Source organism: Narcine bancroftii, chromosome 2 (assembly GCF_036971445.1).
Source record: "Narcine bancroftii isolate sNarBan1 chromosome 2, sNarBan1.hap1, whole genome shotgun sequence".
NCBI classification, from domain to species: Eukaryota; Metazoa; Chordata; class Chondrichthyes; order Torpediniformes; family Narcinidae; genus Narcine; species Narcine bancroftii.
Genome location: NC_091470.1, coordinates 280,299,602 through 280,324,915, shown reverse-complemented (window position 1 = coordinate 280,324,915; position 25,314 = coordinate 280,299,602). Strand labels below are relative to the sequence as shown.

General features: G+C 42.3%; 1 protein-coding gene and 1 long non-coding RNA gene across 17 annotated transcripts in view; one reads left to right on the top strand and one right to left on the bottom strand.

The window, feature by feature from the left end:
* Positions 1–25,314, bottom strand: part of LOC138755330 (lethal(3)malignant brain tumor-like protein 4) — a 291,580-nt gene that overhangs the window by 112,432 nt on the left and 153,834 nt on the right. For all 13 annotated transcript variants that reach the window (XR_011352200.1, XR_011352201.1, XM_069921114.1 and 10 more), the window contains 3 exons: positions 12,725–12,810; positions 7,765–7,875; positions 897–1,011 (listed from right to left, as the gene is read on the bottom strand). Coding sequence is in view for 11 of the 13 variants with exons in the window: in XM_069921114.1 (XP_069777215.1) it covers positions 897–1,011; positions 7,765–7,875; positions 12,725–12,810 (312 nt within the window). In the remaining 2 variants the exon portion in view is untranslated. The remainder of the gene's footprint in view (positions 1–896; positions 1,012–7,764; positions 7,876–12,724; positions 12,811–25,314) is intronic.
* Positions 22,939–25,314, top strand: part of LOC138755332 (uncharacterized) — a 121,752-nt gene continuing 119,376 nt past the window's right edge. For all 4 annotated transcript variants that reach the window (XR_011352202.1, XR_011352203.1, XR_011352204.1 and 1 more), the window contains exon 1: positions 22,939–23,033. This is a non-coding gene — a long non-coding RNA (uncharacterized lncRNA). The remainder of the gene's footprint in view (positions 23,034–25,314) is intronic.

Here is a 25,314-nt window from a genome sequence, read left to right as displayed (position 1 = left end):
TTCTCTTAGTCACCAAAGGATTCCTACCAACAAGGCACCAGACATAATGAGGGGGCCTGGAAAACATAGGAAGAGTATGATGCAAAGGAATGGGTTTCATATTTGCAAGATTTGATCCTTTAGGTAATCTTGAAACAAATAGGGTGAGAATAGCATTAGCACAAGTGAAAATTCAGGATGTATTTTCCCAGAACATGTGGCAAATGGCTGTACAAACATCTCACAAGAATTCAACACCTTGCAGTACAACTTGGAGAAAGTAGAAGCTACAGGAGGATCTATAAACATGATGCTAAATCTTGAAAGAATCAAGCATTCCACAGAAGTCCATGTGAATGCACTGGTAAGGAAATGCATTTCTTGTGTAAGCATCATCTGGATTTCAAATGATACAGGGCAACATCATCAAATGACAAAGATATTTGGTAGAATCAACAGCAAGGATATAATGATTATCCATGATGCCTTGGGATCTATTCTCTTATGATAAGTGGCAGCCAAAAACCTAGAACAATGACTCTGGTGCATCTCTTGCTTTTAACTCTGACACGTGAAGAAAGTAGATGCATTTGTTCTGCTATAATTCTCATCTTTGCAAGCCAGGATTTCCAACATCTTATTTCCATCAAAAGACTTGTAGAAATTACTTCCAATATCCCAGGGCCTCAGATGAGATGACATGCAAATGAAGCAGGAATAAGATGATAGTGACAGAAATGTTAATCCTATGAATAATTCATACAATTTCATATGATGATGTTGTGTCATTTAGTTTGATACCCTCAAAATAATAAAATTTAACTAAATACACAGGAAACTGTTTATAAATGTCAAACAAGTGTTATCTTAAATCTGAAGGGAAATGTAATCTGAATACATTTTAAGATTTCTCTTACTAAATGGAGGCTGCAATGGATGATTTGTTTTAGCACACCATCCAGCAGGGTGAATATCGGGATGATCTGCATCAAGCCAGTAATCATAATTTGAATTCCATCCATCAAAATGAATCTGAAACAAAAAAATGTATCATTTCTTTTACTCAACATGAACATGATATTTTTGAAGTTCAAGTTTATCATTTGACTATGCATATACAACCAGACAAAACAGGTTTCTCCAGACCACGATGTACACACATGCAGCACATTAAAAAAAACCACACGCATACATAAAGATATAATATAAAATAAATGCATGCAAATATTTTGGAATAATTTACTCATTTCATTTGTATGAGGTTACAGAATACCCCATTCATCAATCTCACACTCAGTGAAAAGAAGCTATCTCCCAACCTGACAGTGCTTATTTTGATGGTCCTTCCTGATGATAGTAAGTCAAAGATACTGTATGATGAAAGATAGGGATAGTCAATAATTCTTTGTGCCCAATTCAAGCAACATTCCCAATGAATGTTGTTAACAGAGGAAAGGGAGACCCTAATGATCTCCTCGGCTGTTTTAATGATCCTCTGTATTAACTTTCAGTTTGATGCTTTGCAGCTACCATATGAAACAATGATGCCACCAGACAGGACACTCAAAACCTAGAGAAAGCATTGTGACTGACATGTTTTCCAAACACTGTGTGTACCTGCAGCTATAATCAGTTAAAACTCTCTAAGACAGTACATTTATTGTACTGTCTAGTAGATTTAGCCATTCCATATTCCAAAATTATCATGCCCATTCACAATGAAGTAATTTCCTCAAATTTTTCATTTTAGTTATCTAATCTTTAAAATCTATTATAAGGAGGAGCAAACCCGATAAACTTGTTAGAATGATGGAGATGCACTAAAATGTTCAAAAACTAGTGATTAAATGTCAGCAACTGGTATCACATCACAATTCTCCACTTCAGTAAGGAAAAGCTTTGCAAATAATTACGAAACAGTTTATTTGCATTCTTTGATTTATATTAAAAGGATTAATTTTCAGCTATTTTTTTCCTGAATGTACAAGATTTTAGCATGACAAAATCATTATACAGGTACATAATCCTTTATCCGGAACCCTTTGGGGGATAGTGTGTTCTGAATTTCAGATTTTGGAAAGCCCACCCAAATTGTGCTGCCGCATCCACTCCCACCCCCTTCCAGTCACCCGGCCATCTCCCCTGACCGTACCCCCGACTGTGGTCCCTCGGTCGCCCGGCTGCCTCCCTCGGCCGCGGTTGCCCGGCCGCCTGTCCCCACTTGCCGGATTTTGGAGCTTTCCGGATTTTAGATGTTCGGATAAAGGATCGTGTACCTGTATTCTTAATTGCATCACATAGTACCAAGCTGTTTTTTAAAATTCCATTCCAATTTTGATTTATTTCCTTTTATTTCCATTTCCCCAGGAAGTTTATCTAGAATTAAAGAGCCTTTATTTCTCTCTCAGCTGACACCATCATCACTTGTGTCATTGTCTCTTTATCTCCAACTAATCATTGACATTCCCAATGATGCTCCTGTACCATTCCTTCATCAGCATTGAAATATTAAATTAAGCTGCCCTGATCTCAGCCCCATGGCTGGGGCCTACCATACCAGGCTGAACATGGCTGACCTGACACCTACCCCATATTCAGGATAGAACATTACAGCACAATACAGGCCCTTTGGCCCACGATCTTGTACCAACACATATTACCAACCAAAAATAACTAAATCTTCCCTACCTCATAAACCTCTATTTTTCTTTCATCCATGTGCATGTCCAAGAGTCTATTAAATGCCCCTATTGTTCCAGCCTCTATCACCACCCCTGACAATGTATTCCAGGCACACGACTCTCTGTAAAAAAAAAACTTACCCCTGTCATCTCCCCTAAATCTTTCTCCTTTCACTTTGTTCGGATGTCCTCTGGTGTTTGGTAATCTCACACTGGGGAAAAGGTGCTGACTTTGTATCTTATATTTATTATGCTTCTCAATCTTCTAGACATCTATTAAGTCACCTCTCATCCTTCTTAGCTCTAAGGTAAAAAAAAAAGCACTAGTTCTGCTAACTTTGTCCAGTAAGACATAATTTTCATTCCAGACAATATACTGAAATCTCTGCATCCTCTCCATGGCTTCACATCTTTCCTGTAATGAGGTAACCACAACTGAACACAATATTCTAAGTGTGGACTCCTTTAACCTTAAGTGGGCTTACCTTCACTCTTGTCATCCTTTTATTCTTTGCGTAGGCATAGAATGCATTAGGGTTTTCCTCAATCCTATTTACCAAGACCTTCTCATGCCTCTTCTAGCTCGAAGACCTTTCTTAAGTTCCTTCCTGGCTACCGCATAATTCTCATGAGCTCTTTTCCTAATTTACTCTTCCTAGATTTTGTCTTATCCCATCGTAATTAGCCCCTCTTCAATTAAACACCACCATTTTGTCTGCTGTTATCCTTGTCCATAGGGAGTTGTGGTCACTCTCACTAAATGCTCCCCCACTGAGAGGACTTTCACCTGACCAAGTTCATTACCCAGAACTAGATCCAGTATGGGCTCTCCTCTAGTCATCTGGTCCACATACTGCAGTCAGGAATTTTTCTTGCCCACTCCTGACAAATTCCATCCCATCTATCCCTTTTGCAGTAAGAAAGTGCCAGTCATTATAAATGGTAAGTTGAAGTCTCCCATAACATTTTCTGCTCCATTCCAAAATCTGCCCGATATCATGCTGAACCTGGGATGTTCCAATGCTTGCCTTGTGGCCAGAGCACACCATACAACTACTTCAGACCACAGCATGCTTGTCTTATGGCTGGGGCCCACCAAACTACAAACCATTTCAGACCACATCAATGCTTGTTCTGTGGCTGGGGCCAACTAAATTACAATCAATTGAGATCACCCTGATGCCTGCTGTCAAGCTTGATCCTATGAAAATACTCTGAACTTGGCCCACCTCCCTGGTGGTCTACTAAACTGCCCTAACCTCTTTTCACCAACTTACCTTTTCCCAGAAGCACCCAGTAGCTTTGATTGCTCCACATGGACTTGAGATCCCCACCCTAACACACAAACTTACCTCCTCCCAGGCCTGTGTAGCTTTGATTGCTCCACATGGGGTCCATCCCCCACACCACCACCCACTCCCCATGCACACTTACAAACAAAGAGCCACCTAGGATTATGCATGGGCCTTGTGCCCCTCTTCTACATACTCACCAGACATCTTCTTTCAATCTCATAGTGCACCACCCACCTCCACACCACCCCTACCTTTCTATTCCCTTCCTCCCTCATTCCCCATTCCACTTTAACTGGAGACCCTCTGTTTTCTGACCCTCCATCTGATCTTCATCTCCTACCATGTCTTTACCATCTCTTGAGACCTCCTCCACCTCGGATGTAGAATGGTCTGCCCTCAGCAAAGGACTCACCTTTGTACCTCCACACCCACGTCTCAATGAATTATGTGCCTGCCATGACATTGAACACTATTTCTGCTGCCTCCTCTCAGTTCCCTCTTCTTTGACAATAAACTTAACCTCTCACTATTTATCCTTCTCAAATAATTCTCCAACTCTTGGACATTCCCTTCAATAGGTTTCCTGCTCTTGACCTTTTTAATCCCCAATTGCCAACGGAATATTAACTACATGTACTTCTCCACTCCATTCACCCACTTTAACTTTTGCTCCATAACACAGTTCTCCACTCACTCTGCACCAATACCAACTTCACTATTAATTCTGCAGACAAGACAGGCATAGTTGTAGTCTGAGATATTGATCTCTACATTGCAGAGCCCAGATGTCAGGTCCCCAATATCTCATCATCTCTACTCCTAAGCCAAGACCCCACTCAACAGGATATCATCTTGCACACCATCATGAACCTCATTACTTCAGGTTACTGCTCACCTGACACCAAATGACTCTGTGTCCCATCATGAAATGTTAACTATCCCAATGAATTCCTCAAGATTCCAGCATCTTCAGTTTTTGGGTCTCACATTTAATTCCTAAGTTTTCTGAATCCTGATGAAAGGCTGTTGAATTGAAACACTGACTTTATTTCTCTCACTGAGACACTTATTGAGCTGCAAAGCCTTTCCATTTTCCCACAGGTTGTTTGTAGAACCCGCTGAAGTAAGATGGTAAAATACCAGATACAGAATTTCTCTCACGCACAAGTATTCCAATTATCAACAAGAGTCAGATGAGATGACAGGAAGTAGGCAGGCCACATTACCAAGACAACAGGTGAGCAACTACCAAAGATCTTTTATGATGAACAAGGGGAGTGAAAGTGCTCTCAGGGTAGCCAATAATTGTGTTTTGAGGACTTCCTCAAGTCATCCTTGAATCATTCAAGCAAGACTTGGGAGGCTTTTATTCTTGACAATGATGCCTGGCAAAAGTTGAACCCAACTGAGGTTGCAATCTCGGTCAGAGGAAAGATGCTGGAGCACAACAGAAAGGAGGAGCATAAATATTAAAACCGTGCTTTGTCTGCCTCTAATCATGCAACTCAAAGTAGTATCTCTTTTTCCAATTCAAATCACAAACTGAACTATCACTTGTACTTACAGACTTCAAACCAGGACAAGCAACAAGCACAAGGCAAAATGAAGAAGAAATAATATTAAATAATTTATAATGTCATTTTATCTGGTAAAACCTTTATTGACTGATTGACAGAGACCTAAATTTATTTAGCATACTCCACAGCATCAGAGCATCACCAAGTATTTTACAGTAAAACAATGTTTTTTTAAAATGTGTAATACAATAGTAAGTGCTGCCTTTATTCCTCAGAAGTCCTCAATGTGTTCCCTCTATTTCACAAGCAAAGGGAGATTGGTAAATAACTTACCCTGTGAGACAAATTTAACACATTTGTGACAGACAAGGTTTACTGGCAATAGTTTTGTCTTTGAGTTGGAGGTTATGGTTTCAAATCTCACTCCAGAGATTTGAGAAATAGATCTGGGCAAAAAAAAACTGACACACTGCTGGAGTGGCTGACTTTTAGATAAGGTGTTGAACTAAACCTGTTTCTGATATGAATCTAAATTTCCCAACTGGTTTGGTTCAAAGAATAAAAGAGGGTTCTCCCACACTTTGGGATCAACATTTATCCCTTAACCCAGCCATTCTCAACCTTTTCTTGGCTATGGCCCTATAAGGTCTCTGCTCAGAGTTTATGGGCCCTTTCCCTGTGAAGCAGTCATGTTTAGTTAATTTCTTCTGTACTTCCCTCCTACCAACTACATAAAAAACAAAAAAAATTAAAATTTCAGTCCATACCCCCTCCCTCAAATGTGCTGTGGTCCCCCGAGGGAAATCCAAATAATATTTAATTATATTTAAATATTGGCTTTCCTTATTAACGCTCATATCTGTTATTAATTGTATCAATTAATTACCACATTTAATCATCAGGACCATGTTAATTTATACTGAAATTATTTTGCCTTAGATTGCAGGAGCATCATGTAAAGCAACTGTAGATAATTTAAATGCTGAATAGATTGCAAAAACATGCAGACAGAAGCTTCAATTCCTTTTCAATCTAATTAGGTCACCTGAACCATTGACATTTACAACAGACTCTTCTTTTATGCCTGGCAATTGGGTTTCAAATCTCCAATTTTGTACTTCGAGCACTAATTTGTGAATACATTTTAAGTACCCAGCAATTGGTATGACAAATGTCTTTATTAGGCCAAGTATTACAATCCTACTTATTTGGGGAAAGGAGATAATATTGGCTATATATGACAAGCTATGTAGAATACAAGAGTAAAAACAGGAAATGCTGAAAGGACTCTGTTGGTTAGGCAACAACTGTGGAGAAAGAATCTGATTTCATCAGCTTCATCAGAACATTCTGTGATGTTATAGTCCAGAGGAGAAGATGAAGAAATGTTGGACAAATAGTATTCTGCAGCAAACAAGGACTGTTGATGCTAGTAAACTGGAGAAACTCAATCTGTCAGGCAGCAACAATGGAAAATAATGTGAAGTTAACATTTTAGGCTGTATCCCTACATCAGGACTGGGAAGAAAGAGGGCAGAAGTCAGATTAAAAGGTTAGGGGGACGGGGAGGAGCACAAGCTGACAGGTGATAGATGAAGGTGGGAAGGGGAGATGGCGGGGAATTGTAAACACCAAGAAGCTAGGAGGTGATAGGAGAAAGAGGCAGTGGTCTAAGGAGAGGATTGAAGATCATGGAATGCTCACTCTCACATCTTCCCAAGCCAATCCCTACCTTAAGACCCAGCTGTATTCTGTTTTGAACATCACACATTCAGCAAGATATGAAGGTCTTAGGATGCAGAACAGATTTACAAAGATGGTACCAGAGACCAGAACATTTTATCCCATGCGTTTTACCATCTGAAAGTTTGGCAAAAAAAAAATACCAAGGTAGTTGTGCAATAAAATCAAAATTAAGGAGGCTCAGAATTAAAATAACAAGAACACCAACATGCTTAAACATTGACAAGTACAAAAAAAAAGCCAGAACCGTCAATTGTTCAAGCAGCATCCATGGGGAGAAAAACAGATTCAACATTTCAGGACAATGACCCTTCAAACACACAAAGTTGTTATCCTGAGGGAATGCGGCTGCCAGAACACGGTGCTTCCTGAGGAAGCCGAAGAACTTGTTGGAGGGGCGATCGATAGTAAATCAATGAAAAGGACTGCAAAAACTAAAGCTTATGGTGTGCTCAGGAAATATTTAAAACTGTGAAAGAAATGAAAAGTTCTTATTAATTCAGAGAATGTGAATATATTATGCTAGAATTAGTGAGAATAAACTAATACCTTGATCCTTTGATCATCAGTATCTGCCACTGTAGCAACACGAATCAGCATTGGGTTACGTTTATCCACAGCTTCTAGTTTCATATTCACTTGGAACCCATGTGGTGGTCTCTGGGGAAAAAAATATGTTTGTGGTCATATTATAAGTGAAAATTATTAAATGTTAATCACTTGTACTAATTATTATTACATGAATACCAGGCAATCTACCTGAGAACATTTCAGTTCTATTATGATTTTGTAACATAAAGCATAAATAATGTGTTGTCAGTGATTCTGCAGGGAACTGCCAACATTCCGCTAGTGAATCTGCTCACCTTCAACTTCCGAGCATGGGCAATGAAAAATGGAAGTCATAAAAGAAAGGATCAGACGTCAATACATGGACTTCCCACCCTGCCACTGGATTCACCTTCGTCCAGAGGAGGAATGCTGGGGCTACCTTATGGCAGGCAGAGGCAATTTTGTCATATTTACATGTTCTGTACTTATACGTGACAATAAAGGAACCTTGAATCTTAAATTTTGAAAATGCACTTTGCTTCTTGCTACTCAGTTTTATGCAGCCATTTGAAGAATAATAGTGTTTCTTTTTGCTTCATCAGTAAGTTTTTATTTAGTTTCTAGAATTCAACATATTAATTAATGATTTTCAAATATTTTGAATTTATTTTTAATTATCAAAATAACAATCTGTATTCTTAAATGTTTCTAATCATCATGAGGAATAATCAGACACTTAAATGGTCTGTGAAGGAGGCAGCTTATCAAAAAGCTTCTCAGGTGTTTTAGGGCTGGGTTAAGATCTGCAGACTGAGTAGGGTGGCCTGACATCCGGTTTCAGGCCAGATAGCCTGGCTTTTGAGTTATTTGTCCACCATCCAAATCAACTTCGAAATCAACTTCGAGCTGGACGTTGATTTGTCCTCCATTTGGGGGTGTAGGGACAGAAAGGAGGCACTTGCCATGTTAAATGCGGTGTTCTGGGTTCCTTAGGCCGTGCTCAGCCATGTTTCTTCTTGCGCGCCTGCGCTAGTGCTGGCTGGCGCATGCATAATGGATTGGAGTATCAGAGCCACTAGTATCACTCACGTCATTTCCATCAGAGAAAGAGGAAAGTGATACTAGTTGCCCTGGTACTCCAATCTATTGAGCATGCACCAGCACATATGCACAAGAAAAAGACCCCGGGACTCCGCATTTAACATGGTAAGTGCTCCCTTTCCCTTCACCTCCCCTCCCCCCACCCCTGCTGAAGGAGTTTTTCCACACTGACCCTGCATGACCTCTGTTTTGGAAATGGCCACCTTGAGCCTGAGGCCTAATTGTCTTCTATGGCCCACTTCACCAAATGGAAGTGAGTAGTGGTGTACAGCATAGTAGTGAGATTCACATCTGCAGGTTGATCAGTCACATAATGTCAATGGTAAGTGCGGCAGAGGGAGCAGCAGAATAAGGGTAAGTATAGGTGGTGGCCACATCAAATATGATTCACTTCACTTAATGCAAGTTACAGATAACTAAGGGGCATCCATTTTTATCGTATGATCTTCTAATATTAAATTCTACTCATTGATAATTCTACAATGCAATACACTCATGAGGTTTTACTCATTGAAAATTATTTTTTGATAGTGGAATCTGGAGAGGAAGTACTTAGTAGTGTTCTGGAAAGGCAGAACTGCAGTTTGGTTAGTGAGACCAGAGGTTGTTAATGAGATAAATAGAACTTTTCATAGTTTAACATTTAAAATTCAGTGACTTTTGTCCAAGTCAAATGTGATGTTTTTGACCATGAAGAAAGTAAAGGTTTTTTTTAAAATCTATACAAAGGCAAGGACTGGAGTTTAGTGAGGGTTTGGTATGACATCAAAAACCTTGGCAAACCTCAACAGGTGTGCAGAGGAAAGTGTGGTGAGCAGCTGCATCACAGCCTGATATGAGACACCAATACCTCTGTGGAAAGCCCTGGAAAAGATAGTGGACACAGCCCAGTACATCACAGGCAAAACCCTTTCTGCCCTTGAGGAAATCTACATGGAGCACTGCCGTTGCAGAGCAGCAGAAATCATCAAGGATCCACACCACCCAAGACGTGCTCTATTCCTGCTGCTGCCATCAGGAAGGAGGTATAGTTGCCACAAGACTCATACCACCACAGAAACCCCTCTTCCATCAAACACCTAAACAACGTATTCAATCAGAGACCTATTTAAGGACTCTTCCTTTGGACATTATTTATTATTGACTAATTATTTCCCACATTGCACTGTTTCTTTACATTTCTTTCTTTGTTAACATTTCATTCTTTACTGAGTACAGTTTTTTGCATGACCAATAAGTAGAAATTCTGCCTGGCCTGTGGCTATGGTTGTATGTGATGTTATGTCTATACTCTGACAATAAATCTGAACTTTGAAAACTTTAAATAACTGAACTGAAACAGTAATTGAAATAAATAATAAAGCAGGAAGTATAAACTATTCAGGATATACACATACAAATAACGAGATTGCTGTTTCACAACACCTGAAATAAAATAACAATGTTGAAATACCAGGTATGTTCTGTTGGACTAGATGTTAATATCCCTTATTGCAATCCTGAGACTTGCTGCCTAGACTTTGTGGGGTAGTCAAGTGAGTGGTGGCATCTTCTGGGTTATCAAGTGGGCATCCTCCTTCCTCAATGTTTTGCTGATAGACCCACGACACCTCTGGAGGGTTCAGTAGTGAATCCTGACATCCTGGGCTCACCCCACTAGATGCCATTCACTCACTTGGGGGCCCAAGTGGAATCTTTTCTCCTCATCCAGAACCACTGACTACCCTTTTCAACAGTTCTGGAGAGTTCTTTGACTGCTTGTCAGTGTATCTTTCCTCGCACTCCCAAATCCCGAAGTAGCCTTGATGTCAATGTGGCTTCAAATCCTCTGCAGCCTACTTCAACTGATCGGACCCTTGCCTTCCAGCCACGTTGCTGCACATCAGCGTATATCAGTTTTTTTGCATTCATAGGCTTCCTCCACTGCAGCCTCCCAGGGCACTGTAAGCTCGATTATATAAATAAGATGGAGTGAGGCTGACCACACACAAGGTCTGATCTGAGATTGGTTTCTGATTTCATTTGGGAAGCAGAGCTTCTCACCCAAGTCTGCCTCCATCTTCCAATCACGTGCCCTGCCTAGCCACCCAGAATCTGATCTTGATGTGGCGATTCCAGCTTGTTCTACTGAAAGTCTGTTTGCTTAAAAAGACTGCTAATTCAAAACTGCAAACAGTCATAAAAGTCTGTTCTCCATTGAGAATGCAAAACAACAGATGTTTGCTGGAGAAACAGCTGTGTATGCAAAACAGCCATTTTCTGGTTGAGCTGTACAGACGTATCAGAATCTGATCCACTCAAATGTGGAAGAGATGCTTTTAGCATACAGATGTAAAGTAACTTTGAAAGGAACTTCAAAGACAGAAATGATGTCATGTGTAATGTGATGAGACATTTCAGAGAAATATATTACTGGACCAGAGGCATTTTGAACCCAGAAGAAGTTGGCTATCTTGTAAGTAAGACAGGATTGAAGATACAGTAGCCAGAAAAAGTACTGTTATGTGTTACTCCTGGTCAAAGGAGACCATGGAATAAGTGGCTTTTAAATGAGGAAGACCACCTCTGATTGTCTCTAAGATAAAGAAGGCAGCCTCGTTATGTCCATAGAAATTATCACTTTTGATTAAAAAAGCAAAAGTAATCTTGTATTTGAAACCGAGCTATTTTTATATGGTTACTTAGTTCAGTCCTTGTCTCGCTTGGTGAAATCATTGTGGAAGAAAATAGCCACTTCACTGTCTCTTTCAAAAGAGGACAGATTCATTGTGTAGAACACATTCTGAAACCTCCAGGAAAAATCACTTGTATGAAGAAACATTGGTCTGAACACAACTCTGCAAGTAATTTGTGAGTTTTAAAGAGGTCTGATGATTTGAGGTTTCAAAATACTTCACACTTGCTTTTGAGCAACAATTTAAAGAAACCTGATGCCCCATGCTTACTCCATAATTGCTTCTGAACAGCAGTAAAGACTGAGTTTCAACAGGAAAGCTTTCTGAGATTGAACTTTAAAATCATCTCTTCAGAATTATGCCTGAACTGTAATGGTTTGAGTTTTCACACACACACACACACACACACACACACACACACACACATGCATGGTAGGGTTAAGTTAGAGTTAAGTAAGAAGAGTTATGTTATTAATAATTAATAATAAAAATTATTTGCTTTGAAAATATCATGGTTTTTGTATATTTCCATTGCTGGTGATCTAGTATGTAACATTGCTAAATCAGTACAGTACAAGTCATAGGATAACATCATAGGGATATTAAGTTGTTTTCTTCGAAGAATGAATGAGGAGAATCATCATCATCTCTAACTATCTTGCAAGTTGTAAGGTACCAAAAAGCAAAGCATTATATATTTTGATGCATGTTTCAATAATCTCCATGATTACATGTGGACATCTAGACCTATTTATCACTGAGGACTGACCCATAGGTAAATGGAAAAAAAAAACAGGAACTATTTCTAATAAAAGCAAGATCTTACAAGATATTTAGATTTTATAGGGACTTTAAATGTTTGGTTTGGCACTTGAATTTTTTTCTAGTGAATTGTTTTAGGTGCATTCAACAAAGCATTCTCATTGACTGTGGTCCTATATCTTGTGTTATGAGACATTTAGTTGTTGTGGCTGATAACATTATATTTTGAGACAACATGACTTCAAAAAAAGAATTGAACATTGATTTTCTTTTATTGAACTGGTAATGTATTTTTAATATGTAGTTATTTCTTTGTGATTATTTGAAATCACGAGAACCTCTGCACACTTAACATGTTACTTGATATTACTGGCACTTGACAAAATTGAGTCTGACCATTTTGTAAAACAGTAACGTACTATTTTGAAAGCACGGGCTGGAGCTGCAGTAGCACCCAGATCCTCTAAGTATTTCCTCCAAGAAAAATTTTCTGGATCATGATAGCCTGAAATAAAAAAAAGTTAAGAATTGTATTGAGCAGGAGTACAGATCAAACCACATGGAGAGTACAACTAATTACCCACAGAAAAAATTGTTACAGTAAAATTAGTTTTTTAAACATTTTATAACAGAATTCTATTTATTTTCTCGGTAAAATAAAGTTTAAAAAGGACATATGACAATTAAAGGGGATATTTTGGGGTGAACTAACACAACATATATGTAGCAAAGCATTTTATTAAAAGCATATCAAATTTGCAATAACGAGCTTTTCTAATTATTTAACAATTTTCACAAAACAAATCATCTTGAGATTCATCAGAGGGTGTGAGTGACAGCTCTGGGTGGAGAGTAACAAGAAGATATAGGAGCTACAAAAGGCATCAGATAAAATGTATGTTTGAAAAGTCATCTGAAGATGGGAAAGAGTTAACAAGGTGACGGATTTCATAGGGGAGTCCTAACAGGTGCAGTATAAGAAGGGGAGCTACAGAATAGTGAGCTGGAGAAGTAAAAGCTGCAGTTCAATTTATGATCAATGATGAATAAATCCCCTTAATGGAATTTTAGAAAAGATTTGGCAAAACCCTCAAAGGAATAGTGCAAATTGGGAGTTAAAGTCAGAAAGTGTAGAGTGATTTTGTCCTTACTACTTGTATTGTCATATGCCAGAACAGATTATCCAATATTTATTGAACATGCCTTCGTTGGAATAAATGGTAGTGCCAATATCTTTACAGTGAACAAATTAACAATTTCAGTTTACAGAATTTAAAAACATAAAATATTTAACAGCTTTTGATAAGAACTTGAAATGAATTGACAGAATCCCCTTCCAAATGGTTCCTGCAATCTTAAATTGCAGTTGTGAAGAGAATGCTGGCTGATAATTTCCTTGTAGTTTTTGGCACAATGGTGAAAGTACAGATTTTAATGTACAGATTTTACCAAGCATCTTCACTATCCTACATCATGTCTCCTGAAATCTCATTTGGCTCAATAAAATATTTCTGCCCATCAATATTTCCTATCCAAAGAGGCATGAAGTGCATTTTCTCTGTAGTTACATCAGTACTGAAGGCAACAATCCAAAATCCCAATATTACTCAATATTTATCTGAAATGCTGAAAGACATGATGCACCTGAAAACTTTCAGGTCATCACACACATTCTATTTTGTAGAATGGAAAGGAAGTACAATGGCAAGAGGCTCTAAGTGCAAGATACTATGTCAGAATAAACACCTTTCACATTTGCATTCTTACTGCTTTTGGTGGCACTGCACATGGAATGGCAGAGGTCGACAGCATCGAGTCCACGCTGCTGAAGATCCAGCTGCGCTGGATGGGTCACGTCTCCAGAATGGAGGACCATCGCCTTCCCAAGATCGTGTTATATGGCGAGCTCTCCACTGGCCACCGTGACAGAGGTGCACCAAAGAAAAGGTACAAGGACTGCCTAAAGAAATCTCTTGGTGCCTGCCACATTGACCACCGCCAGTGGGCTGATATCGCCTCAAACCGTGCATCTTGGCGCCTCACAGTTTGGCGGGCAGCAACCTCCTTTGAAGAAGACTGCAGAGCCCACCTCACTGACAAAAGGCAAAGGAGGAAAAACCCAACACCCAACCACAACCAACCATTTTTCCCCTGCAGCCGCTGCAACCGTGTCTGCCTGTCCCGCATCGGACTTGTCAGCCACAAACGAGCCTGCAGCTGACGTGGACTTTTACCCCCTCCATAAATCTTCGTCCGCGAAGCCAAGCCAAAGAAAAAAAAAAAGAGGGTTCAAACATCAGAATGCTTTAATCTTTGTGTTGCGCCATTCTATAAAATAACCAGGATAAATTCTCAATTGGTTTTGCTTCATCCAACATAAATTCAGTTGAAAAGCAATAGAAAGCTTACGTGCTGGCATCACAGAAAAGCCTTTGGCTGAGGTCCCGCTGCTGCAATGGAGGGGGGAGAGGACACTGCCATGGTGGGTTGGAGATAGACTGCTGCCACGATGGGGGGGAAAGATGTCGCTGCGATGATCGGGGTTGGGGCGGGGGAGAGAGGTCACTGCCATGAATGGGGGGGAGGGGGAAGAAATTAGTGCCACAATGGCATGGGAGGGAGGTCACTGTTGTGATTGGGGTGGGGAGAGAGATTGGTGCCACAATGGGGGGGGGGGAGAGAGGTCGCTACTGTGATCGGGGGGCAGAGGTCACTTCTAATGGGGAATAGGGAAGAGAGACTGCTGCCACGATGTGGGGGGGCGGGGGAAGAGGTCGCTACCATGATGGTGGGGGGGGGAATCGTGATGTGCCACTGCTGCAAACGTCACTCCAGTTCGTAGCAATGACTCAGATGAATCAATGCAGGAGCAATGGCCGTCTTCTTTACCCATAATCCCCCATGCCACTACAATTTCTCTGGTGCTGGGATAGTGGTTCCAGTGGTATGGAAGATTATGGGCAAGAAAGACGGCCATTGCCGGAGCAGCAGGTCCTGGCAGCAACCACCCCCCCACCCCATTCGCAGCAGTGGCTCATTGCTGGGGGGGGCTTGCGACTGAAGGGGTGGGTGATGAATAACTGTGGGGATTCGACTGATGGGGATGGTGACTGATGGCTGGTGAGAGGGGCAGGGAAGAGACTGACTGCTGATAGTTCCCGTGAATGCGTGACACGTCACTTACTGTGTTATCGCAGGGGTGGAATCCCCCTTAAATCGCAGGGTTGGCGATTTAATGGGTAGATCCCCCTGCAATTTGAAAGGTGCTTCCAGCACCTTTGCCTCAGTAATCGCACTTGGGTCCCAGGAAAACTACCCAGGTGCTGCAGTTTGAAAGGGGCTAGTGAAATGGAACATGTGAATTGGAGCCCTGAAATGCTTAAAGGGAACATGGAAATGGGGCCTGGTGAATTTAAAGGAAGCACAGGAAATGGGCCTTGGTGTGCTAAAAGATAGCTCTGTGAATGGGGGCTTCCTATGTTTAAAAAAAGAATGGGAACCAGAACCGAATGAGCCAGAGCTGAATTATCAAGATTTCTGAACAATTAAAGATCGGATCATTAAAGTTGTATTGTTCCATTTGAAAATCAAATATTCCACATTTTTATCAATTAAGTGTATCCACCACTGATTTGCTCACATTTATAACTTGTCTATGTCTTTTTCAATCTCTTGATTTCTTTTTTGCATCGTCCTAGTGAAATTTGATATGTTTCCTCTTGTACTCAATTGAAAAATAAAAGATATTCCAGCACAAATCCCTGGATTTTAACATGCATCATATCAATCCGAAGCAGTTCACTTTAAGTATAGTCTTTATTCTATCTTTTATCTATCCATGAAATTTTATTTCTTTAAATAGAAAATGTTTTAATTTTCATGACATTTTACCAACAATCTTCTTAAAATTCAAACATAAAGATGAATGGAAAGTGGCAGATAATGATGACAATGTGTTTTTTTTTCCATAAAACCATACCCCTATCTATTGAATTTTTAAATTTCAAGAGAGATAATGAACCAATAATGCAGAATGCATACATATATGGAAGAACATTATCAACACAATACATTTCCCAATTCCTTTTCAAAAAGGTCACATTCAACAATTAATCTTTAAACCCAATACAATTATTCAGAAAGAAGCAAATGCTATTGGGACGATTTTGAATATTTCTAGATCAATACATTCAAAGTAGAAAATAATCTATTTGGTCTCAAATTTTTGTGAATGTCAACCACATCCATTTGTAGGAAGCACTCATTTGCAGTGCAAATCATGATTAATTTAATTATTCTAAGAATTGCTAATCTAAACATTAATTAAACAGGGATAAACTTACAAAATTTAGATTTTCTCTTTTTCATGTGTACTTTTGGGGACAATGCAAAATACCATTTATTTAAATCAGAAATAGTTTTTTTTCATGAAAGCATTTCTATGAACAGATGACATTCAATTCTATGTTACTACTCAGTACAATATCTACAACTAAACAAAATAATATGAAATGTTTTGTATTTAAAATTAAGGGATGAGTTACAAATCAAAAGGAATTAAATTTAATATATGAATCAGAACTATGAATATTTCCAGTATAATTAAAGTAGAAAGTTGCGTATAAGTACATTTGTACATCTTACTGTAATTGTACCTTAAAAAGGAAAAGAAAACTGGTCACATATCATTTTGCAGAAGAGAGTATTACAATGCTAATCTCAGGACAATAGCTCTGCCGCAGTTTCACTTTTTAACTCCAGCTCTTCTCTCAGTCTTTCTCAGAAGTCAAGCTCTGCTGGCAATACTGGAATTCATTGCCCTGTGGCGGCTCACCACAAGGCAGGCGAACTGGACCCGTTTGTAAGCCATGCGGCGGGGCAGCCGGCCAAAATGGCGACATCGGGGATTTCCCTTCCTTCCAGCTCGGAGCTCAGAAACCCGCGCTTGGGGACCACGTGACACCTGGATGTCGTCAGCGCCCTCCAGCGCAGTTCTCAGCCAGGTCCGGGCTGGGAGTATAAGAGCACCCCAGCAGCCTGCAATAAACTAGTCTGCTCACTGAGCTCAACCTGTCTGGTTGCATGTGTTGTAGCCGCCGCTACAATTGGTGACCCTGACTGGTTCAAATATCTTTGAACCCATCATGAGCGAGCTTGGGATCAGCGCTATAACCTTGAAACTGCCTGAATTCTGAGTTCAGGAGCCAGAGACATGGTTCCTCCACGCAGAGGCCCAGTTTCACCTCCACCAGATTTCGTCCGACACGACCAAATTACACCATGTGGTCGCTGCCCTGGACCAGGCCACCAACAGACACAAGCTGCACCTTGTTCAGTACCCACCCACCGAGGACAAGTATGAGACCATCAAGCAAGTGCTTACCGGGTCCCTCAGACTATCCAGAGACCAGCGTGCTGCTCGGATGCTGCACCTCGATGCCCTGGGGGACAGGTCCCCGATGGAACTGATGGACGAGATGCTCGTGCTCATGGGTGAGCACACCAACTGCCCACTTTTCGAGCGCACCTTCCTCGAATATATGCCCGGGGACATCTGCCGCTGGCTCAGGGGAGCTTCACTGACCCGAGAAGGTCACCCAGAAGGCCCAAGAGTTATGGCTTACACGATTGTGGGAAGGCTCAGTGGTCCAGCAGGTCACAAGGCATGGGCACAACCACGCCAAGCCCGCCCCTAGTGCTGCAGTAGAGCATTCGGCCCCTGCAGGGGCCCCCAAGAGCATAACCAACGCCACAGCATCCGCTTCAGGCCTTTGCTTCTACCACCAGCACTGGGGAGCCAAGGCTCGGAAGTGTCATCAGCCCTGCTCGTTCCAGGGAAACGACCAGGCTGGCCGCTGATAATGGCTGCGGCAGCTGGCCATGGACACTGCCTTCTCTACCTGCGGGACTCAGTCAGTGGCTGGCGGTTCCTCGTTTACACTGGAGCCCAGATCAGCATCATACTGGCCACGGCCATCGAATCCAGGAACCGACCTCATGGACCTCCCCTCCGTGAGGCCAACACAATGGCAATCCGGACGTATGGAGATGAGACAGTCCATTTCCAGATCCGCCAACAGAATTTCGCGTGGAGGTTCACAGTCTCGTCCCTCCCAACTGCCATCCTGGGTGCAAACTTCCTCCTCGCACACAGGCTTCTGGTGGACATTCGAGGTAGGTGCCTGGTGGATGCCCGTACGTTCCAGGCCATTTGCCTCGACGCTTCCGCTCTGAGCAACCGCAGATGGCCATGATCAGCACGCCCAGAGATAAGTTCCAGCAGATCCTGGACGAGTTCCCAACAGTCCTCAAGCCACAGTTCTCTGCTGCCTCGCCACACCACGGGGTGTTCAACCACATCCCCACCCGGGGCCTGCCAGTTCATGCCAAGGCAAGCTGGCTCCTGCCTGACAAGCTCCAGGTAGCGAAGGAGGAGTTTTCGCACCTGTTGGTGCTGGGAATCATTTGGCAGTCTGACAGCCAGTAGGCCTCACTCCTCCACCTGGTCTCAAAAGCCTCTGGTGGCTGACGTCCTTGCGGAGACTATCGATGGCTCGATGAGGCAACCGTTCCTGACCGTTACCCCATCCCTCACATCCAGGACTTTACGGCCAACCTGGACGGCATGAGGGTCTTCTCCAAGGTTAAACTGGTGCGCAGATATCACCAGATCCCGGTGGACCCTGAGGACATACGCAAGACGGCCATCATCACCCCCTTTGGCCTGTTCAAATTCCTGTGCATGCCGTTCGGGCTCAAGAACGCCGCTCAGACCTTCTAGTGCCTCATAGACTCTGTGGGCAGGGACTTGGATTTCGTCTTTATTTATATGGACAACATCCTTGTCACCAGCAAGGACTGGGTGCAACACAAGGCCCACCTAAGTGCCCTTTTCTCCTGGCCGGCTGACTTCGGCCTTACCATCAATCTGGCCAAGTACCAGTTCGGGAAAGAGTCCATGCAGTTCCTGGGCCATAAAATCAAAGTCGAAGGAGTCCGCCGCTGTGAAGGTTGCCACCATCAGGGAGTTCCCACGCCCGAAAAGCCTCAAGGGGCTTCAGGAGTTTGTGGTTATGGTCAATTTTTACAACAGCTTCATCCCAGGAGCTGCACTCATCATGTAGCCGCTATTTGCCCTCATCACAGCCAAGCACAAGACACTCGCTTGGAACCCAGAAGCCTGCACCGCATTCGAGGCCACCAAGGACGCCCTCGTAAAGGCCGCCTTGCTCGCCCACTCGCACACCGACCTGCATATGGCACTCTCTGTCGATGCCTCTGCCACAGCCGTCAGTACTGTCCTGGAGCAGCAGGTGAATGGGCATTGGAAGCTGCTGGCATTCTTCAGTCGCCTGCTCCACCCACCGGAACGTGTATAGAGCCTTCAACCGCGAGTTACTGGAAATGTACCTGGCGGTGTGGCATTTCCGCTATATTTTGGAGGGGAAGACTTTTACCATCTTCACCGACCACAAACCCCTCACCCAGGCGCTCGCGATGGCAAAGGATCCCTGGTCGGCCCACCAGTAGCATCACCTCTCCTTCGTGTCGGAGTTTACCACCGACATTCGGCACAAGGCGGGCAAGGACTATGTGGTTGCCAATGCACTCTTGTGAACGGCCATCTGCACACTGATGCCCAGCCTCGACTTTGACCAGCTCGCCAGGGAGATGAGGGCCTTCAAGACTGCCATCTCCCACCTGCGGTTCCGAGACCTGCCGATTCGAGCGGTGAAGGCACCATCCTGTGCAATATCTGCTTGGTCATCGCGTTGCCAATGGTTCCACAGCAGTGGCAAAGGCAGGTCTTCCATCACATCCACAACCTTTCACATCTGTCCATCAGGTCTACGGTCCGGATGGTAGCAGAACAGTTCATATGGCATGGGCTGCGGAAGCAGATCGCGAGCTGGGCCAGAACATGCATCCATTGCCAGACATCCAAGGTGCACAGGCACATCAAGGCGCCCGTACAGGAGTTCGAGCATGTCGAGGAACAGTTCAGCCACATTCATGTGGACATCATCGGGCCCTTGCCCGTTTTCCGGGGCAACTGTTACCTGTTTACTGTGGTGGACCGCACCACTCGCTGGCCCGAGGTAATCCCGATACCAGACACCTCCACTGACTCCTGCTCCCAAGCTCTGTTGCATGGTTGGGTCGCCTGGTTCGACGTCCCGGCTCACCTCACCAGCGATCGGGGTGCCCAGTTCACATCTGTGCTCTGGGCACAGCTCACCAACAGGTTGGGGATACAGCTACACTGCACCACAGCCTACCACCTGCAGGCCAATGGAATGGTCGAACGTCTGCACTGCTACCTTAAGTCGGTGCTCATGGCCCGCCTCACTGTCCCGAGTGGACAGATGAACTGCCTTGGGTGCTCCTGGGCATCCGCTCCACTCCCAAGGAAGATCTGCAGGCGTCATCAGCTGAGCTGGTCTACGGTGCGCCGCTGGCACTACCTGGCAGGTGAACCGGCCCCGCTTGTAAGCCACGCGGCGGGGCAGCCGGCCAAAATGGCGCCATCGGGGGTTTCCCTTCCTTCCAGCTCGGGGCTCAGAAACCCGCGCTCAGGGACGGATGATGTCAGCGCCCTCCAGCGTGGTTCTCAGCCAGGTCCAGGCTGGGAGTATAAGTGCAGCCCAGCAGCCTGCAATAAACTAGTCTGCTCACTGAGCTCAACCCGTCTGGTTGCGTGTGTTATTGCAGGAGCAGTGTAGCTGCCACTACAGTCCAACCTTGATTGCCAGTTTGATCCAACTGAATGGTCTGCTAAGTGATTTGGGGCTTCAGGCATGCAGTCCCAGACTTGTTAGACTTTTTAAAAAAAAGATCAGTGCATCAACAGAATCCTACCCTTAAAAGGGATATTATTCTTTACAACCTATAAATCAAGCTGTTCAATGCTTTGCAGAAAGTTGTATGCAAAGATTAACAATTGCCTTTTATTCAAAATGATCTTGTGCCACACTATCAAACTCTCTTTGAAATGGATATTTTACTGAGCAACATCTAATCTGTGAAATAAGATGACAATCATTTATAAATTCATTGCACTATGAAGTACAAAATATTTTTTGAAAACAAAGATAAATTATAATTATTCAGGTGAAATGTTCTGACATCAATGAACTCCTGAATATTTAGTGTAAAGTTCTCTATTTTAATTAACAAAGATTGTTAATAAGTACTGCTTAACAAGTTAAAGTAGTTTTTTGCCTATTTCATTCCCTGATGTACTTGCATAATACATCTTCAATGCTATCAATAGTATTTATGACATTGAAATCACTGTATTATTAAACATGTTGGTGCTCGGTAACTGTATGCTCCCATCAATTGTGAATTAATTATTCCAGTGTGAAAAACTCAAATTTTGTATTCTTCTTGTCTCTACTAAATTACCTGTTGATCTTTCATGCATTGGGCATGCTTTTCTTACATGCAGACTAAAACAAAAAAAATATGTGTACAGTGAAACTCAGTAAATTTGACATGCTCAGGACTTTGGTGTGCCTGACTGGCATATTTTCTGGATGATTGGATATTATTTCTATTAATTCTTGAACAGAATCTTATTTCACATTTTCTTATGAATTTTCCAAAGAACTAGTAAGTTTAAAGAGATCACTCAGCACATTTAAAGGGTGTAGTGTTATCAATTAGACCCCGGAGACCTCCTGCCAGCGACAGCCCACGCCAATCCTTGCGCCCTGGCACACCACCTGTAGTCTCTCCACTCTCTGAGTCGATCCACCAGCCTCACTCCTGGCTGGAAAACAAATGCCACCAAAAGCCGGCAGTACAGCTTCGGGGACAGGAAATTCATTAAAAGAGACGTGCCATTAAAACTCACTGGGACCCTATTTCCTAAGGCCCCAATGTGGTGGAACACTGTATTACAGTCATTGCACTGGTTGGCCCGCCCCTGATTCTGAATCTCTACCCCTCCAGGATTCCTAATAACGGTGGTATCACCCAATCCCTTCCCTCAGTACTGCCTTGGAAATGGCCCAACAGCATGCAAGATATGGCTTTAAGTTTAAAGCAGTTAAAGCCTATTAATCACGCGAACCCGCACTATGCTTATATCGAGTACCCAGACAGGCGTGAGGACACGGTTTCGGTAAGGGACCTGACCCCAGACAGATCTAACATTGTAATGTTCGTCCCCCAACCTCCCTCCAACCCTCCCCCGGGTAACGTCGTGGATGAGGACGGCAGTAAACTGGACCAGCGTATAGACAATGACATCTGCGGACTAGGCAAAACTGCACCCACACTCGGACTCCAACGATGATCATGCACTGCTACCACGGTGATCATGTCGGACAATCAGGCCACCCGACCGTTACAGCCCGTAACCCCTGCATTCTATCCCCCCATGTCTTGGAGTCCTGACTACGGACTATGAAGAACCCAGAAGAACCACCACTCTGTAACCCACCCCCCCAACTTTTTTTAGCCACCCTGGGGTCATTTCTTAAAGAAGGGGTGAATGTGATAGTATGGTATCCTATCACCACTGTATATATTTGCATACAGTCATAATGATTGGCTGAGAGATGCAGCCACACCTACTGGCCAGTCATAAAGGGCTGCACCTAATCAGATCCAGGTCAGTCTGGACTGGTCGACCTCCATGTACTACGCTCCAGTCTTTTGTTAATAGAAGTCTTGGTTTGAGTCAACAAGTCTTTGAGTCATTCGACACGCTACACCCAGGTTTGTCCAATTACCATCCACCAATCCACCCTCACCATCAGCAAAGTTATGAAAATTGTCAACCCACAATGTTGCACTTATTCACCAGTGATTTGTTTATTGATATCAATCCATGGGACCTCTTGGCTTTGTATTTCACTGCAACATTAAATATCTCAGATGATAGATCTAAAATTCCTGACTAGAGTTCACAATGACAGCACACACATAAGTCAAAGAAGCAGTGCAGTATCAATGAGCTGATGTATGATTAAAGCCAAAAGGCTTCACAGGAAATACTCTCTACCAGCTCCAGTCATACATAACACAGTCGAAAATATGATAGACAATAGGTCACTAATCTTAGCTCCACACACGGCTGTAGAACAATATTCTACAGCCAACAATCTTCAGTTTCTTCAATCATAAAGCTACTAGTGGGAAGTTCACTGATAACATTAATTCATTTAATTTACAATGCCAAAATAATTAAGGAGACATTTGGTAAAACCATTTAGGTTTTGACTTCTGAGTTGCGTGTCATGTTTGATCCACATGTATTAAGCAATGACAATCTCCAACCAGAGGAAATTTTGAGCATGCTCTCCCAACAACCAATATCCAAGGAAGGTGAGATGAAGTATAAGTTATTCTGTGGTGAGTGACTCACCCGAATCACCAAAGTCTTTCTTTTAACCACAATATACAACAGGCATGAAAAAGAATGTTGACCATTTATCTGACTGAGTACATTTACAAAACCCAAGTAAACAAAGCAGCTCACTTAATCACCTACCACTAATGCCTTGTGGCTGCATGCTGGCCAACATAATGCATTGCATCAATTTGCAAGGGCATCTTAGCTGCACAATTACCTCTGTCTGAGGAATTTTAAGCACTTATTGGAAATTTGCACTGTCACAGCAGATCAGGCAAACTCCACACAGACTAGCAGAAAAGGTAAGGATTGCAACTGCAGCTGGGAGGCAATTCTTATCGTGTATTTATGGAGCTTACTGCCTACAACCATCAATGGTTAGGCCTTTTTTAAAAGCATTACTAGTTTACAATATTTTTCCCAACATGAAATAATTTCAAAGTCTCTCTCTCTACTTCTTCAGCTTGTCAAAGTATATGAAATCAAATAGTGGTTAGTTGAAAATTTCCTTTGTTATTTAAATTGATTTTCGGAGGGATTTGATAATGTCCCCACCAACGATGGGAGGAAAATTACGACGTATGGATATATATGTTAAATCAGAATGGATAGGAAATTGACTTAAAGACAGGAAGCACAGTTGTTTTATGGACTGTTGAATGGAAGATATTGGTGTTTTCTGTCACTATTGCTATTTGAATATATATTAATAACTTAGAAATCTGTATAGGACAAAATTTTCAAGTTGGGAAGTGCGAGAAACATTGAGGGTAGCAATAGCTTGCAACAGAATATATGTAGATGAGCAGAATAGAGACAAGTGAAAGGTGGAATTTAAAGAAGAAATATGTTGAGAAGAGACTGTTTGGACGAAATGGCATGAGTCGAGATTGCGCAAGAATATGTTGGTGGAATAGTTAGTAAGCAAATAGAACCAAAGACGTTTGGTTGAAAAACAGGGATCATTTGTTGAATCACAAAAAAAAAGAATGATTTGGTCAAAACTGGAATATTGTCATCATTTCCAGTTATCTAACTTTACAAAGGCCATGAATGTCCAAGATTGGGTGCTGTAGAAAAGATGTATTCAAATATTTCCAGGGATGAATGATTTCTACTACAAGATTTAGACTGGGGTGTTCTCATTGGATCAAAAAGTGTGCACAATTTAATAGTGATGTGCGTTACCACGGCTAGATGAGACAGAGCAAGAAAGGAATGCTATTTCCATTAGTGGATCAAAGGTAAAGACTCAGTTCTCATTTTTTTTGAATGACATGAAGGTCATTTTTCCCACTGAGCCTTTTGGGGGCATTTCCATCAGTTCATTTTCCCATTTATTTTGCTGCAATCTATTCTCCCGCAAATGCCAATCAACTTACTTCTGCCACTCAACTACATGAGGGGAAATTTACATATTCCAATTAATCTACTAGCACACATTTGGGATATGGGAAGAAATCAGAGTGCCGGGTGGAAACAAATCATAATTAATACTTGCGAATTCCATGAACAGTACCCAAAGCCAGAACTGAAATTGGATCTGAGCAGCAACACCACTGACTGAGCCTTTGTCCCGCACCTTTATTAGTTTTCATAAAGAAAAATCATAAGCCTGTAAGAATGGCAATTGAATATTAGTAA